This window comes from Nelumbo nucifera, chromosome 1, assembly GCF_055504915.1.
Source record: "Nelumbo nucifera cultivar China Antique chromosome 1, China Antique-T2T, whole genome shotgun sequence".
In the NCBI taxonomy this organism is placed as follows: domain Eukaryota; kingdom Viridiplantae; phylum Streptophyta; class Magnoliopsida; order Proteales; family Nelumbonaceae; genus Nelumbo; species Nelumbo nucifera.
In genome coordinates this window covers 98012916-98030711 of record NC_142649.1, presented here as the reverse complement: position 1 = coordinate 98030711, position 17796 = coordinate 98012916, and the positions used below count along the sequence as shown (strand labels likewise).

At 39.2% G+C, this 17796-nt stretch overlaps 1 protein-coding gene across 4 annotated transcripts in view; it reads right to left on the bottom strand.

Moving 5' to 3' along the window:
• Positions 1–14789, bottom strand: part of DRD1 (SNF2 domain-containing protein / helicase domain-containing protein) — an 85411-nt gene extending 70622 nt beyond the window's left edge. For 3 of the 4 annotated variants that reach the window (XM_010277241.3, XM_010277245.3, XM_088889655.1), the window contains exons 1-2: positions 14551–14789; positions 14077–14203 (exon numbers count right to left, since the gene is read on the bottom strand). In XM_010277241.3, coding sequence (XP_010275543.1) covers positions 14077–14197 — 121 coding nt within the window. In that variant the 5' untranslated portion in view covers positions 14198–14203; positions 14551–14789. The remainder of the gene's footprint in view (positions 1–14076; positions 14204–14550) is intronic. The other variant, XM_010277243.3, reaches the window with a different exon arrangement.
• Between the last annotated feature and the right edge of the window lie 3007 nt (positions 14790–17796).

Below are 17796 nucleotides of genomic sequence, written 5' to 3'. Positions count from 1 at the left end.
TCGGTTTGGAAGGAGTACAAATACAAATATGTAGAGTGCAAAACCTTGTATCTTGTATTATTTTGTACTGTACATATCTGTATTTGGCCTAGGGTGTTCAGAATTTTTCCTGATTTCTATTGGTTTCTTTGAGGCTTGATCGGGTTGGAGTTTCTTACATGGGTTTTGAAGTTTTGTTTTAGTTGGCAAATCCGGACTATAATCAGTACAATTCTTGATGCAATTTAATGAAGAAAAAACACCAGAGAAGAAGAAGAAGAAGAAGAAGAAGAAGAAAGGAAGAGAGAAGAGAGAAGAGAAAGATGAGAGAAAGAGTGATAGTTTTAGTTGCCACCCCACTCAGCTATTTATAGTAACATCAAAAAATAAGATGTCAATTACATTAATGCCCCTACTGCTTACATAAGCAAATAACTAATAAAACTAACATTGCTAACAGCAACCTAACAACAAATATAAAGTGGGAACTAACAGCAGTAGTGGGGACCACAATAAATAAAATAACAGCAATATAACAGCACTAACTATTGCTCTACATCTCTACACTCCCCCTCAAGATGGAAATAGATATTTATCATTCCCAACTTGCGTAAATCTGTTTCCAACTTGGCCCTTGTAACTGCCTTGGTGAAGAGATCAACAAGCTGCATGTCAGAGGCAATATAATAGAAGACACACTTCTTGAGAGGCAACTCTCTCTCTGATAAAGTGTCGATCCACCTCAATATGTTTAGTTCTATCATGCAGTACCGGATTGTGGACAATGTTAATAACAGCCCGATTATCACAATTCACAGTTCCTCAAACAAGGACCTCAACCATAATAATTCAGCCATACCATGTGCCATAGATCTGTATTCTGCTTCAGCACTGGAACGTGCTACAACATTTTGTTTCTTACTCCTCGAAGAGACAAGGTTGCCTCCTACAAAGGCACAATAACCAGAAGTAGACCTCCTATCATCAATGGGTGTGTGAGCTGGTTTAACACCTAGCTTTCCAATTTCCTCCAGAAGATCAAGAACATACTTCCTTTGGGAGACAAAAATTCCATGTTTGGACTGGGCTACTTCAATACCCAAGAAATAACATAGTTATCCCAAGTCTTTGACTTCAAATTTTTGGTGAAGCAGTTGTTTATGAGAGTCAATCTCATGGGTATCACTTCCTGTCACCACAATATCATCCACATAAGCAGCAAGTAAAGTCAAGGAGGAGTTTGTTTTCTTAATGAAAAGAGTGTGATCTGATTGGGCTTGGGCATAGCCGAATTTCCAAAGAGCTAGTCTAAATCTATCAAACCATACTCTTGGTGACCGTTTCAGTCCATATAAGGCTTTATTCAACCGGTAGACCTTCTTCCCTGCTTTTATACTGTAAAATCCAAGAGGTAACTCCATGTATACTTCCTCTTGCAAATCACCATTGAGGAAGGCATTTTTAACATCCATTTGGAACAATGGCCATGAGAAATTTGTTGCAATGGACAATATAACTCTAATAGTGTTCATCTTGGTTACCAATGCAAAAGTCTCCAAGTAGTCTATGCCATAAGTCTGTGCAAACACCCACTACACCCGACCAGTTTCTTCACTTTGGGTTGATCAACTAATTCCCATGTATTGTTTTTGAGAAGAGCATCCATCTCTACTTTCATGGCATCCTTCTACTCCAATATTGACAAGGTTTCTTGCACTGTCCTAGGAATGGGAATAGCAGAGATAGATGCCAAAAAGGACTTATAGGATGGAGACAAATGGTCATAAGTCAGAAACTGAGAAATACAATATGTTGTAGATGAAGTACAACAGCATTTCCCTTTGTGGACAAGTGGAAGATCAAGATCATCCAAAGGAGGTGGAGGCTCATTAATGGAAGGCATCTCATTTGGCTCAGTGATTGGAGGTATCTCATCTGTAGTAAGATGTGAGGGAGTTGTGGTACCTAGATTTGGAGCGGTAGAGGAAACTAGAGTTGGCCTGGACTGTTGAGGACCGAAATCAACCTATCTCCACCACCTATGAAACACCCTCAACTCCCTACACTTATGACAACCCTCTTCATTACACTCCCCTTCAATGATTGGGACAGGTAAAGGAATTCCTGATGTGAGTGAACCCATCTCACTACTCTCCCCCTGAGAAGAAACTCTATAATAGTAGGGAACATCCTCAAAGAATGTCACATCCATAGAAACAAATTGTTTCCCAGAAGTAGGTTTAGAGCAGCAATATCCCTTTTGATTTTGTGCATACCCAAGAAATATGCATTTGGAAGCTTTAGGGTCAAACTTAGAACGATAAGGCCCAAGAATCTGAACAAAACAAGTACATCCAAAGGTTTTAAGGGGAATAGTGAACAAGTCTTTGTCAGGATATAAGAGGTTGAATGGAATTTTCATGTCTAGGACTCAAAAAGGAACCCTGTTGATGAGGTACACGGTTGTATGGATAGCATCCCCCCATAAATGTATAGGAACATTGGAGTTTAGCATAATGCTTCTAGCTACCTCCAATATATGCCTATTCTTCCTCTCAGCAACTCCATTTTGCTGAGGTGTACGGGGACAAGTCCTTTAATGAATGACCCCATGGTCAAGGAAATATGAGACCAGGGGTTTTACAAAATACTCTTTGGCATTATTTGATCTAAAAACTTTCACTTTGACTCCAAACCGGGTTAGGACCATTTGATGGAAATTCTGAGTCAAATTAGGGACCTCATCTTGAGAGTGCATAAGATAAACCCATGAAAAACGAGTATAGTCATCAACAAACAACAGAAAATATCGATATCCCCCCATAGCAATGATATGATATAGTCCCCAAACATCAATATGCACAATTTCAAAAGGAATAGTACTTCTTTTATTGCTCAAAGAATAGGTTGTTCTAGAATGCTTTGCAAGTTCACAACTTTCACATTTTAAGCTAGACATCTGGACTGACTCGAACAAACTGGGAAACAAACTCCTTAAAGACTTAAAAGATAGATGACCCAACTGATTATGCCAAAGCATAATCTAACTCACAAACTGAAAAACAAAAGACCTTCCAACTTCTTTATCTTCCCCATGCAGACACTCTCCAATCAGGTAGATTCCATTCATCTCACGACCAATCCCAATCACCTTCCTTGTCTCCAGATTCTGAAAAACACATCGATCAGGGAAAAAAGTCACTGAACAGTTTTGATTTTTAGTGATGCTACTAACTGACAACAGGTTAGTAACTTAGTACTAAGTTTAGGAACATGCAAAACTGAGAACAAGGATATAGCGTCCAGTAATCTAATGTTTCCCTTCCCAGAGATGGGAACAAGGGATCCATCAGCAATGGATACTCTATCTCTGCTAAAGTATAAGCAATAAGTAGTAAACAAAGAAGATAAGCCTACAATGTGGTCAGATGCACCTGAATCTATGACCCAACAAGGTCCATTGTTACCTGGGCCTAAAACATGATATCTTGATGTCCGTGTACCTGAATGAGCAAATGACAAAGTAGGAGTAGCAGATGTAATCAGTGGCTGAGATGAGGGGGCTGAAGTACCAACTTCACTTTCTAACTAAGTCAGAGCAGCTCGGACAATAGCTAAAGTGTCTAGGAATGTGGCTCTTGTGCGGGAAGAGGATGCGCCATCAGTAGTAATAGCCTCATTGGCATTCCCCTTTTTATTTCTGAGCTTTACTAGCATTAAATGTGGTCATAACTTCCAACAAGTGTCCTTGGTGTGCTTCGGCTTCTTACAATGGTCACAAACTAAATCCTTCTTATCCTCCTTTATGTCCCTTTCCTTGTCACCCCCAAATTTTGGTTTCACAACTGCCAGGGCTGATTCCATAGGCTGAAACTGTAACATAACCTTTCTCCTACTTTCCTCACTATGCACTAGAGAATAGGCCTGAGATAATGTCACACTCTCCCTTGTGAGCAGTTGTCTCACAATATCATATTCTAAATTCAGACCAGCTAAGAATTCAAAAACCCTATTGGTCTCAACCTGTTTTCTATAGGTTTTTGTATCCTTCTAACTTTCCCACTCAATAGTTTCCAAATGATCAAATTTCATGCCATAAAGATTTCAAAGTGGAGAAATAAATTGAAACTGGCTTCTCCCCTTGTTTGAGATTATTTACTTCACATTTCAGTTCATAGGCCCTAGTAACATTGACTCAGGCCTATTCTCTAGTGCATAGGCCCTAGTGACATTATCTCATGCCTATTCTCTAGTGCATACCCAAATTTCCTTAGTTGTTTTTACCCACAAATAGTTGCAGCTAATATGAGGCTGCATAGAGTTACACAGCCAAGTCATGACCAAATAGTTATCTTGAACCCATTTGGCATATGAAGGGTCTTACTTGGCTGGTTTCTTTACATCTCCATTCACATAACTTAACTTCCCTCTGCCCCCAATCGCCATCATGGCTGACTGAGCCCATTCCAAGTAATTAGAACCATCAAATTTAACAATAGTAATCGGAAAATTATTTTCTCCCATGTTTCCAGCCCCCAAAACACCTTCCCCTTGAGTCTTAAACTCAGCTCCTGCCATTTCTGTAATAGATTTATCAAGAGAAACCAGTTCTTAGCAAAGGGATCCCCCCAAAAAAGGTTCTCACCCAAGATAAGCAGGTTTGGAAGCTAAAACAAGTCTAGCAATCACTTAGAAAACAATCTGGAATGCTGAAACTGATTTAGGAATCACCCAAAAAGTGTTAATAGTAAGGTCTGATCGTAGGGTTAAGAAAAACCCTAGAGAAAACTTTGTGAGAACAGAAACAATTCTCAGCCGCACCTTCTAAATAGGTCACAGTCAGGTGATTCAGGTCTGATCGTAGGGTTAAGAGCAAACCCTAGAGAAAACTCAGAAAGAAGAGGAAAGCTCAACCTCTCCTTCTAGATAGGTCCAATCTATCTCTGACTGGTGCCGATCTCAAGGAAAGATAGAAACTTACCTAGAAAAATCTGATCACAACTTCCAATCTTAGTCTGAACCCTAATCTTGATCTTTTTTAATATTCTCTGATTCTTCCTGATTACCAAACACTCTCCAAGCCTCTACAAGCCCTTGGACAACTACTAAACCCTTCTGGTAACCTCCAAGAATCAGCCGATGAACAGATCTTTCTAAGCTTCTAGCCCTAGGAACTTCTCATGCGATCAGCTGGATTAGACACACATGAGAAACCCTAGATTGGCTCTGATACCAAGTTGGCAAATCTGGACTGTAATCAGTCCAATTCTTGATGCAATTTAATGAAGAAAAAATACCAGAGAAGAGAAGAAGAAGAAGAAGAAGAAGAAGAAGAAGAAGAAGAAGAAGAAGAAAGGAAGAAAGAAGAGAGAAGAGAAAGATGAGAGAAAGAGTGATAGCTTTAGTTGCCACCCCACTCAGCTATTTATAATAATTGCAATTACATTAATGCCCCTACTGCTTACATAAGAAAATAACTAATAAAACTAACATTGCTAACAGCAGCCTAACAACAAATATAAAGTGGGAACTAACTAACAGCAGCAGTGGGGACCACAATAAATAAAATAACAGCAATATAACAGCACTAATTATTGCTCTACATCTCTACAGTTTTCTTCTTTTTTCTCTCTCTGGTGACTTCTGGTCACTCTCCTCGGTAATTTCTTTTTCCTTTCAATAAATTTTATTTTATTACAAAAAAAAAAATCCTCCATTAACCTTGTCCTCAAGGTTGAAACATATTGTTCTACCTTGTACCTTGTAGGATGCAAGCCAACTTCCTTATCTCTATAGAAATCAACGAAATCAATCACTTCTTACAGCATCTTCCCTGATACCAGCATCATATATAGCTGAATACACTTAGGAAAATCAACAAACTAAACATAGGGTAACACCAAAAAAAAAAAATCCTATTTGTCTGTTCCAAAGATTCATATCACTTTGAAGAATGAAAATGGCTGTAAGAAACATTTTCTCAACTAAAGTTGGGGCTTTTCAACCTACCTCAAACATAAAAGGGGCTTTTTCATTTTGGAAGCCATCTCCATCATCAAACTTGGGGATATCTTATCTTCCCTAAGAAGTGTTTCTTCCAAAAGAAATTGGGGCATGCTCCACTTCTTGAAAAGTCACAACCGCCTAAGAGTGATTAAACTCTATGTAGGTGTAGCTACAATTAGTAATCTCATGTTCTTTTCTTCCTAAACAAGCTGATCATAGCCAAATCCAAGCTTTCAAGCTTCTGAACTCAAATTTCAGTTTGGGGATCCATAGCTGTAGTAGAAGATCAAGACTGTAGTCAGTCTTGAATCCTAATAGGTTTTAGGTTTACAAAATAGAAAAAAGTGAGAGAAAGAAAAGAGAATAGAAGAGAAACAGGAGAACACAAGTGGTTGAAAGGAGGAACAGATTCTAACAGATCTGCCGCCGCCACTTTCTTATTATTTATAAGTTATGTTTTGTACACAATGGAAAGGACACATCTGCCCTTAGTACTTACATAATAAATAAAGTAAATAAAGGCTGAAATAAATAACAACTGAATTAACAAACTGACTCAAACTGACACTACTATAACTGAAACAAATAACTATACATGCTGTTCTACGAACACAGTGGGGACCACTGCAGTGGGGCCCACATCAGTGTTCTCTACTCTCCCCCTCAAGTTGGGAGTAGATATCTATCATTCCCAACTTGGATAGGTTTGTCTCTAACTTCTTCCTTGGTACAGCCTTGGTGAGGATATCCGCGAGCTGCATATTAGATGTGATGTACGGAAGACACACTTCTTGTGATGTGACCCTTTCTCGCACAAAATGTCGATCAACTTCGATATATTTAGTTCTGTCATGCTGCACTGGGTTGTGGGCTATATTAATAGCTGCCTGATTATCACAATACAGCATTAAGGGCTTTTCATAGTCAATACCTAACTCTTCAAGTAGTGACCTCAGCCATAAGATTTCAGCCACTCCACTAGCCATTGACCTGTATTCCGCTTCAGCACTGGAGCGGGAAACAACACTCTGCTTCTTACTCCTCTAAGAGACAAGGTTACCTCCCACAATGGCACAATATCCAGAGGTAGACCTTCTGTCATCAACACTCCCAGCCCAATCGGCATCTGTATAGACTTCCACCCTCATGTGATTATTGTTCTTGAGCAGTATACCTCTACCAGGGCATCTCTTCAAGTATGCTAATATTCTCTCTACCGCAAGAAGATGAGAAGTTCTAGGGGAGTGCATGTACTGGCTAACAACACTAACTGCATAGCTGATATCCAGTCGAGTGAGGCAGAGATATAGGAGCTTTCCAACCAACCGTTGGAACATAACTTTGTCTTCAAGAGGCTCCCCGCCCTCTGCATTGTGATTTTGTTCGATGGGTGTATCAGCCGGCTTAACCCCCAACTTTCCAGTTTCCGCCAACAGATCTAGAACATATTTTCTCTGAGAGATAAAAATCCCATGCTTGGATCTAGCAACCTCAATACCCAAAAAGTACCGTAGTGCACCAAGATCTTTCACCTCAAACTCTTTATGAAGGAGCTGTTTGAGGGACTCAATCTCATGATTGTCATTTCCTGTCACCACAATATCATCAACATATACTGCAAGTAGTGTCAGAGAGGACTCCACCCTCTTGATGAATAGTGTATGATCTGACTGGGCCTGTACATAACCAAACTTTCCAAGGGCTAATCTGAACCTATCAAACCAGGCTCTAGGTGACTGCTTCAAACCATACAATGCCTTGTTTAGTCGGCAAACCTTCTTACCTGTCTCTGTATCATAGAATCCAGGAGGCAACTGCATGTAAATCTCTTCCTGTAAGTCTCCATTCAGAAAGGCATTTTTAACATCCATCTGAAACAGGGGCCAAGAATGATTTGCTGCAAGGGATAACAGAACTCGGATGGTGGTCATCTTGGCTACTGGGGCAAAGGTCTCCAAGTAGTCTATACCATAAGTCTGAGTGAACCCCTTTGCAACCAGCCGGGCTTTGTACCTTTCAATAGAGCCATCAGCATTATGCTTCACAGTGAACACCCATCTGCATCCCACCGGTTTCTTTCCTTTTGGTGGGTCAACCAGTGCCCAAGTATTATTCTTCAACAGGGCATCCATTTCGACTTGCATTGCATCTTTCCATTCTGGAACTGATAAGGTTTCTTGCACTGTTCTTGGAATAGGGACATTGGCAATGGAAGTGAGATAGGACCGGTAAGATGGAGACAGACGACCATAGGATAAGAATTGTGAGATGCTGTGAGCTGTAGAAGTGGTGCAATGCCGTTTCCCTTTGCGAATGGCAATAGGGAGATCAAGGTCATCCACAAGAGAGGAAGTGGCAACAGTGAGAGGTATCTCAGTAAGCTCTGGATCTGGAGCCGCATAAGGAACTAAAGCTGGCCGGAACTGCCGATGACTAGGATCAACCTGCCTGCATCGCCTGTGATAGACTCTCAACTCCAACTCCCTCTGACCACCCTCACCACTACAGCCTTCATCATCCAGTGGAATAGGTAAAGGAACAGCCCCACTTCCACTCTCACTGCTCTCCCCGTGAGGAAAGAAACTCAAAACAGCCCCACTCTCACTGCTCTCCTCCTAAGGAGAAACCCTAGGATAATAGGGTGTCTCCTAAAAGAAGGTGACATCCATGGAGACAGACCGTTTCCCTGAAACCAGATCATAGCAGCAATAACCCTTTTGAGTTTGTGCATAACCAAGGAAAATGCATTTGGAGGCCTTAGGTTCAAACTTGGAATGATGAGGCCCGAGAAGCTGAACGAAACAGGTACAACCAAAGGTTTTAAGGGGAACAATGAACAATTCCTCGTCTGGGTATAAAAGGGAAAAGGGGGTTCTCATATCAAAAACCCGGGAAGGAACTCGATTAATGAGATAAGCTGCCGTGAGGATAGCATCACCCCAGAAGCGAATAGGTACATTGGAGGTAAACATAATGCATATAGCTACCTCCAAGATATGCCTATTCTTCCTTTCAGCAACGCCGTTCTGCTGTGGTGTATAAGGGCAAGTGCTCTGGTGAATAACTCCATGGCTAAGAAGGTAGGAGGTCAATGGCTGAGCAAAGTATTCCTTTGCATTATCAGATCTAAGGACTTTGATTTTGGTCCCAAACTGAGTGAGAACCATCTGATGGAAGTTTTGGGTCAGAGTAGGAACCTCATCCCAAGAACGCATAAGATAGACCCAAGAAAAACGGGTATGGTCATCAGCAAACAATAGAAAAAATATCTGTACCCACCCATCGAAGAGATATGATATGGCCCCCAAACATCAGTATGCACAATATCAAAAGAGGAATTACTCCTTTTATTACTTAAAGAATAAGAGGTTCTACAATGTTTGGCAACTCACAACTCTCACACCTCAACCTTGATAACTCAACAGACTCAAATAAAGCAGGAAACAGACTTTTCAAAGACTTAAAAGACAAATGACCTAATCGGTTATGCCTTGGCATAACCGAACTCACAGACTGGGAAACAAAAGGCTTCTTATCCACTAACTCCTCCCGACGAGAACTCTCTCCAAGCAGATAGATCCCATTCATCTCACGGCTAGTCCCAATCACCTTCCTCGTCTCCAAATCCTGAAAAACACATCAGTCAGGGAAAAAGGTTACTGAACAGTTCATGTGTTTGGTAATACTACTAACTGAAAGCAGGTTAGTATCAAGCTTAGGAACATGCAAGACAGAAGATACAGAGATAGTATCTGATAGCTTGATGTCCCCCTTTGCCCAAAATGGGAACAAGAGAGCCATCAGCAATGGACACTCTATCTCGGCCAGAGGACAAGTGATAAGAAGTGAACAAAGATGGCAAGCTAGTCATATGATCAGATGCACCTGAATCTATTACCCAGTAGTGGTCAGTATTACCTGGAGCTGAAGCATGGTAAGCTGAGGCTCGAATACCTGAATGTGCAAATGCAGATGTGGCAGGAGCTGATGGTGACTGAGATGGTTGAGCTGAACTCCCAACTTCCTTTTCCAACTGTATGAGGGCAGCCCGAACAGCAGCTAAAGTCTCTAGGGATGTGCCTGATGAGGATGTTGAATCAGTGTTCACGGCCACATGAGCATTACCCTTCTTATTTCTTAGTTTTGCTAGGACCATGTGAGGATGTAGCTTCCAACAAGTATCTTTTGTGTGCTTGGGTTTCTTGTAATGTTCACATACCAGATCCCGTTTATCTTCCTTCTTCCGGTCCCTTTCTAAGTCACCCCCTGGCTTAGGTTTAATAGCTGTCAAGGTTGGGAAAGAGGGATGAGGCTGCATCATGACTTTCCTCCTGGTCTCTTCACTATGCACCAGGGAGTATGCTTGAAAAAGGGTCACACTATCTCTTGTCAATATCTGTTGTCGCACAATGTCATAATTTGAATTCAAACCAACCAAAAACTCAAATACCCTATTCGTCTCGACTTGCTTTCTATGAGTCTGTGCATCTTTGGGACTCTCCCACTCAAGGGTCTCTAGATGGTCAATCTCATGCCACAAGGATTTCATGGTAGAGAAGTAGACAGAAATTGGCTTCTCTCGTTTAAGGTTGTTCACCTCACACTTCAGTTCATAGGCTCTGGCAACATTAAGGGGTTGGGAATAGGTTTCTTTCACAACATCCCATATCTCTTTGGTTGTCTTTGCCCACAAGAAATTTCGGCTGATATATGGCTGCATAGAATCGCACAGCCATGCCATAACCAAATAGTTCTCTTGAACCCACTTGGTGTATGTTGGGTCCTCCTTGGAAGGTTCTTTCACATCTCCCAAGAGGTAACCCAGTTTTCCCCTTCCTCCAATAGCCATCATGGCTGATTGAGCCCACTCCAAGTAATTTGACCCATCAAATCTCATTGTTGTAATCTAAAACCTGGTTTCAGATACACCACCAAAATTGTTGTTTCCAAAACTACTTTCTCCTTGACCCTTAAACTCCATCTTTGATCAAGAATCAATGGCTACAAACTGTTAGAGCCACTATACCAGAAAACAGAGTAAAACAAGCAGGTCTGAAATCTAATCTGATCTGAAATCTGATCTGATCCGAAATCTGATCTAAAAACAACCCAAATCTGATCTGAAATCAATCGCCTATCACAGTATATGCAAGAAATCAACTCAAATCTGATCTGAAATCAATTGGCATGCACAGTACCAGGCAGCTTGTCAATCTGAGATACTATTTTTCTGAAATCACTACTGTGGGGCCCACTGCTGCGAGAGCAAAATTAGGGTTTCAACTGTAGGTCTGAAATAAGTGCGCAGCTGCACTCTCCAAGCAGTCCGCACAAGTGGGACTTGTCGTAGGGCAATATGAAACCCTAAAAACAAACTTAAACACAGTTCGGCAAGTCAAACCTTATAAACAAACTTGAACACAGTTCGGCCCCTCCTTCTAGACAGGTCCAACCTATCTCGACTGATTGCAGTCTCTGAAACTCAATAAAAAAAAACTTACTTATGTACTTCGGTTTACTGTCTTCTAGGGTTACCCGAACCCTAACCTTCGCTGCTTCTTCCTGATTACCAACTCTCTACAAGCCACGGCAAGTCTTCAACTACTGCGAACCTCTCCTGGTAATCTCCAAGATTCAGCCACCGAATACTTCTTCAAAGCTTCCAACCCTAGCTAGTCCTCATGTGGTCGGCTGGACTAGACACACATGAGAAACCCTAGATAGGCTCTGATACCAAGTAGAAGATCAAGGCTGTAATCGGTCTTGAATCCTAATAGGTTTTAGGTTTACAAAATAGAAGAAAAGTGAGAGAAAGAAAAGAGAATAGAAGAGAAACAGGAGAACACAAGTGGTTGAAAGGAGGAACAGATTCTAACAGATCTGTCGCCGCCACTTTCTTATTATTTATAGGTTATGTTTTGTACACAATGGAAAGGACACATCTGCCCTTAGTACTTACATAATAAATAAAGTAAATAAAAGCTGAAATAAATAACAACTGAATTAACAAACTGACTCAAACTGACACTACTTTAACTGAAACAAATAACTACACATGCTGTCCTACGAACACAGTGGGGACCACTGCGGTGGGGCCCACATCAGTGTTCTCTACAGCTGTCAAGGCGTAAGCACTTGTTAAGGTGTTAAGGCACCCTCCATGGAGTGCCTAGCCTGAATACATCAGTTAGATCAAATAAACACCTATCTTGAATACCAACAAAAGCACTAAGGTACCAACCTAGCCAACAAAAATCACAAGGTAGGTGCCTTATCGTAATATTATTTCTATGAGCTCATCTTATTAATATGTGTCAATAGATCTTATCATACAATCAGTGTTTTAAAAGGTTCACCAACTGCATTTTTATGCATATGCCCCACTTCCATCAACCTAGGCATAGTCCCTTTCAAAAGGCACATGCCTGGTGCATTTTGTGCCTCAACAAGAATCACATCTTCTATAGTTTGCTTTTTTGGTAATTTTTTATATATTTTTATGTCTCTTTCATTTCTGGGATGGTAATGGTCTATCAACTTCTAAATTACCTTTTATTGGTGCTTGTCCACTAGTAATGGTCAATTAACTTTTAAAAGAAATAAGAAATAAGGGCCTTTTGAATACCTGAAATTCTTGCTGTTGCGGATAGGATATCCACACCCCACACGTGGACTTCTTTGAACTTGTCTTAAAGAGCCCTATAAGATCAGCAGTGCAAGACGTCTAACTTCACACTAGGTATGGGTACTTGAAGCAATGCAACTAGGAGATAGACAAGCACATTGAGAGTTTTACAAGCTTGAATTGTTGAGTGCCTAAAGCACTTTGGTATGATCAATATTTATTTGCTTTCACTGTCACTTTGAATTCATATTATATGTTATGCTTATGTACTTTGATTTAATCTAATAAGGTTTTCAAATATTTAATTTCTTTTAAAATTAGGATTTCCATATTTTATGTGTTAATAATTTGATTTAATTCTTTGTTTTTCTTGAAAATGTGCATCTTGCTTTGTCCAGGCTCATGTGCCTCACATTGCACCATGTGACTTGGATGCTAGAACCTAGAAGGCCCCTATGCTTTTCTTGCTCCTCTCACTTTGAAAAGACTGCATACCTTATATATTACTTATTGTTGTAGTATTCAATTTGTATGAGGAATGTATTCTTTAGGAAAAAAAATTATACTTATTGACTAAACACAATATCAGACCCATTGGGGGTTTTCTTATAAATTTGAATAACTTTAATATGATATAAAGAGTCATTAGAGAGAGACAGATTGACATTTTTTATCAGCATTGGCATGCCATATTGTTAGACCAATGGCCTCTACTCTTTCCTCTTCCTTCTTTCTTCTTTCTTCTTTCTTCTTTCTGAAGACGCAAGGTGCAAGGCAAGGCACATACACAAAAAATTAAAAAAATATATATTAAAAAAGTATTAAATAAAGATGCAAAATTAAATTTTAAAGTTTTAAACTAAATGTTTTAAAAGGCCTATTAGCTTAAATTAAAATACTTAAACATAACATATTAAACACATTCAAAGTGAAAATGTAAAAATAAAACCAACCATAACAAATAAAACATATTCAAGAACTCAACAATTCAAGCATGTGAAACATTTAATCTCTTTATTCTTTTCCACTTGCATTACTTCAAATAGCTAATGTAATGTTAAACACCTTGTGCTCTTAACTACATGCCACTTTTGTACCAAGACCCTAGAGGCAAGCCCAAACAAGTCGATGCCAGGGTCTTAAATTCTTAGCACGTACAATAAAAGATTGGCTATGTAATTTTAATTATAATCCTCATGTCTTAAAAAATGCCTTGCATTTAGAAGGATGAATTAACAACATTAGCAATAAATGGTTCTTGGAGCACTAGCAAGCAAGCCAACCAAGGTAGTTAGAACTGTTAAAAAATAGTGCTGAAATTTGTAACAACTAAATCAGAGACCATTAACATTTAACAAAAGTGATGAAATTAGAACCGTTAAAAAATTAATTAAACATAAGGCATCAATGGCATGCATGAAATCTGTAACGACTAAAGCTCTTAGAACCGAATTGATAATCTTTACCGCTACGGCTGTATTTTTCGAACTTGCTGAGAAACGACATGACGGAATTGGGAGTACCACTTGGTAGCGTTGGCGCCTGGCTCACGGCCATGATTTCAGACCAACTTCTTTTCTTCCCCATTAATCACTGGATTTTTTTTTTTTTTTGCAAAAAGGGGTAAAAGAAAAATTAATGTCCAAAGTTCAGACCATAGGATATAACAAATAAAGCCAACATTAACCTGCTAGAAAAATTAGAAAACGTACCATTCTAACCAGCTAGAAATTTATTGAGCTTGGATTACTAAGAAAACTCGTCCGATGGATGAGCTTTTCTCTTTGGTTACCATTAAAAGGGAAAATTAAAGAGAAATAAAAATAAAAAATAAAAAAAGCGTAGGGGTTATTGGGTTAAGAAAACCCTCCCCTCTTGCATGACTTGCAGAAGATTCTAAAAAAGTAAAACAATACGAAAGCAAGAAAAGAGAAGAATACATTTACGTTGTCCGTGTAATGGAACGCTCTTGTTTATGCTTTTCGCCAGTTAAATGGAGTTGCAGAGAAAGCTTTCACTGCGTAGTTTAAGTTCATGGAAGAAACGCGCGATGCTACTTGCTAGTGACTAATGTGCTGCGTGCGCGGGCGAACGACGAAGCGAGCAGAGTGAGGGTCTGTCGGTCTGATGAAAGATGAAACCGTTGTTCCAACCAAAAGCCTCCTCAGCTTGCCACCTAGCAGCAAACGCAAAGCAGGAAATGCGCATTTAGCCTTTGTACACCGCTGATGGGATCTGCTCCTCACAAATGGGCGCCTCACAGGAACATCCACCGTGCATTGGGAACATCTCCCGTAAATTATAAGAAGATGTTCCAATGCATGATAGGATGTGCGTGTGAGGCGCCTGTGAGGCGCCAATTGTGAGAAGCAGATTCGGTCTCTGCAGTGGTGTATTCAATAGGGTTTTTAGCATATAAAGGCAATTTTTAGGGTTTAATATCAATAAAAGTAATATATTTAAAAAAAAAATTAAAAATAGATTAATTTTTTAAAAATAATATCAATAAAAGGAAAAAACATTGTTAATCTTTGTTTTTTTGCCATTTGTTCACCAGAACCGTCGTTCGCCGTCGTCCGCTGCCAACCGTCGCGCCTCCGTCCACCTCCGCCTCCACTTCCAACAACGTTGTCGGAGGTGGCCGGAGGCAGAGGTGGCAACAGCAGCGCCGGTGGTCATTCCTCTGCCCGCCGTCGTTGCCACCTCTATCTCCACTCATCTCCAGCAACGTTGCTGGAGGCGGAGGCGGAGGTGACAGCGTTGGATAGAGAAATCATCAGCGCCGTTGTCGCCACCTCTGCCTCCGGCCACTTCCAGCAACGTTGCCGGAGGCGGCGGCGGGTGGTAGCGGACAACAGCTCTGGTGAATAAAGAGCAAGAAGAAGATGATGAACAGTGTTTTTGCCCTTTATTGATATTATTTTTAAAAAGTTAACCTATTTTTGAAATATTTTTAAATATATTACCTTTATTGATATTAAACCCAAAAAGTTGCCCTTATATGCTATTACCGATTCCTCACTCCGGCGTTCCCTCCTTTTAACTCGTGGATAAATACTCACTCCGACGTTCCCGATTCCTCACATTTGGATTTTGGGGTATTTTATTTAGGAGGGTAACCTCACATTTGGGGTATTTTATTTAGGATAAATTGCTAAAACCTTCCCTAAAGTTTTGGATATTGTTATGAAGTTTGATAATTACAATCACCTCCCTTCAACTTTTTGATACAGGTAGACACTCTTTATTAGAATCCTCTGAAAAGAAAGAACAAAATATTCAAAATATCCACCATGCAATTACTAGTGAGGCTAGTTTAAAAAAATAATATAAACTTTATGAAAATAAAAATAAAACAGAATTTAAAATTGCAACTTTACCTTTGAACAGTTGATATGAAAAGCAAATTTGGAAAATAAACCAATTTCAAAAAAAAGATTGGAAGGTTTGGGATAGTAATTCATATGTTGAGAAAACTTGGAAAATAAACATTTTGATCAAAGCAATTGTATGGATATTTTAGACATTTTCATGCCTATTTTAAGAGGATTCTAATAGATATACATGATTGTAAGTTCAAAGAATAAATTGGAAATGAAGAAATCAATAGAGAATTTGCAAGTTTGTAAACAAAATGGATCATTTGGCAATGGTAGAAAAAGTAGTTTAAAGTGCAATACCTAAGCAAAAAAAATTGCGAAAGGTGAACTTTTTAATTAAAAGTTTACTGGAAAAAAATAATAAAAATGTATGGATAATAATATATTTAATTTAATAAAACAAAACAATAAATAAATAAATAATCTGGCGAGATAGTGAAAGAAGGAGATATGACTTTTGTCATTGTATTTTTTATTTAAATAGTGGCATAACTATAAATAGTTAAATAATAATTAATTTAATTTAATTTAATAAATAATTTACATGATTCTAGGTCTTATCTTGCTAGCAATAATAATTTGTTAGATTATTAAATAATTTAGTAAAATAAGTAAATAAATAAATAAAAGTTTACGTATTATTGGGACAGGATTGGCACAATCTATCTTAAATTATTTAATTAATTAATTTGGCGCTATCAACGGGATGGGTTGGACTGTCGGGTCACCTGGTCCATGAACAGGTCTAGTTGGGATAGCTTGTACCTATCCCATCCCAATAATAAATGAGCTTTTATTTATTTATTTTACTATATTAAATTATTCATTTATTTATTTTAATAAATTAAGTAAATGTTATGGGCCCGTTACTATCCATACATTTTTATTTATTTAGTTTACTAAATTACTAAATTAATAAATAATATATTTTACTAACAAATTCTCTCTCCCCCCCTTCGAACCCGATATTTAAGGTTGTCAACGGGTTGGATTTGGTTTGAGATAGCCTATACCAATACCGTCCTAATAATAAATAAACTTTTATTTATTTATTTATTTAATTTAGGGCTATCAACAAGCTAGGCTAGACTGTCATGCTACCCGGCTTGCTCTTGGTTGGGCTTGGACAAGAATTTAGGCTTGCAAGCTCGAGCCCAAAAACACTAGGCCCAAAATTTTTTTGGGCCTAAGTTGTCAGCTGGTCAGGCTAGGTTGTTAGGCTACCTAGCCCACTCTTGGTTGCGCTTGGATAGGAGTTTAGGCATGTGGGCTTGGGCTCAGGCTCAAAACACCAGTCAACTAGTAAGGTTTGGTTTGAAAAATCCTGTACCAATCCCGTCTCAATAATAAATAAATTTTTATTTATGTATTTATTTACTTATTTTAATTAATTAATTTAAGGCTGTCAATGAGCCAGGCCGGGCCATCAAGCTACCCCATCCGCTCTTGGTCGTGCTTGGACAAGAATGTAGGCTTGCAGGCTTGGGCCCAAAACAACAACCCAACTTTTTTTTGCCCTAAGTTGTCAATGGATCGGGCCATCGGGCTACCCGACCCACTCTTGGTCGGGCTTGGTCAAGAATTTAGGCATGCGGGCTAGGCTCAAGCCCAAAACACCAATCAATGGGTTGGGTTTGGTTTGAGATAGCTTGTACCAATCCCGTCCCAATAATAAATGAACCTTTATTTATTTATTTATTTATTTATTTACTTACTTACTTACCTAATTAATTAATTAATTTAAGGCTGACAACAGGCTAAGTCGAACGATCAGGCTACCTAGTCAGCTCTTGGTAGGGCTTAAGC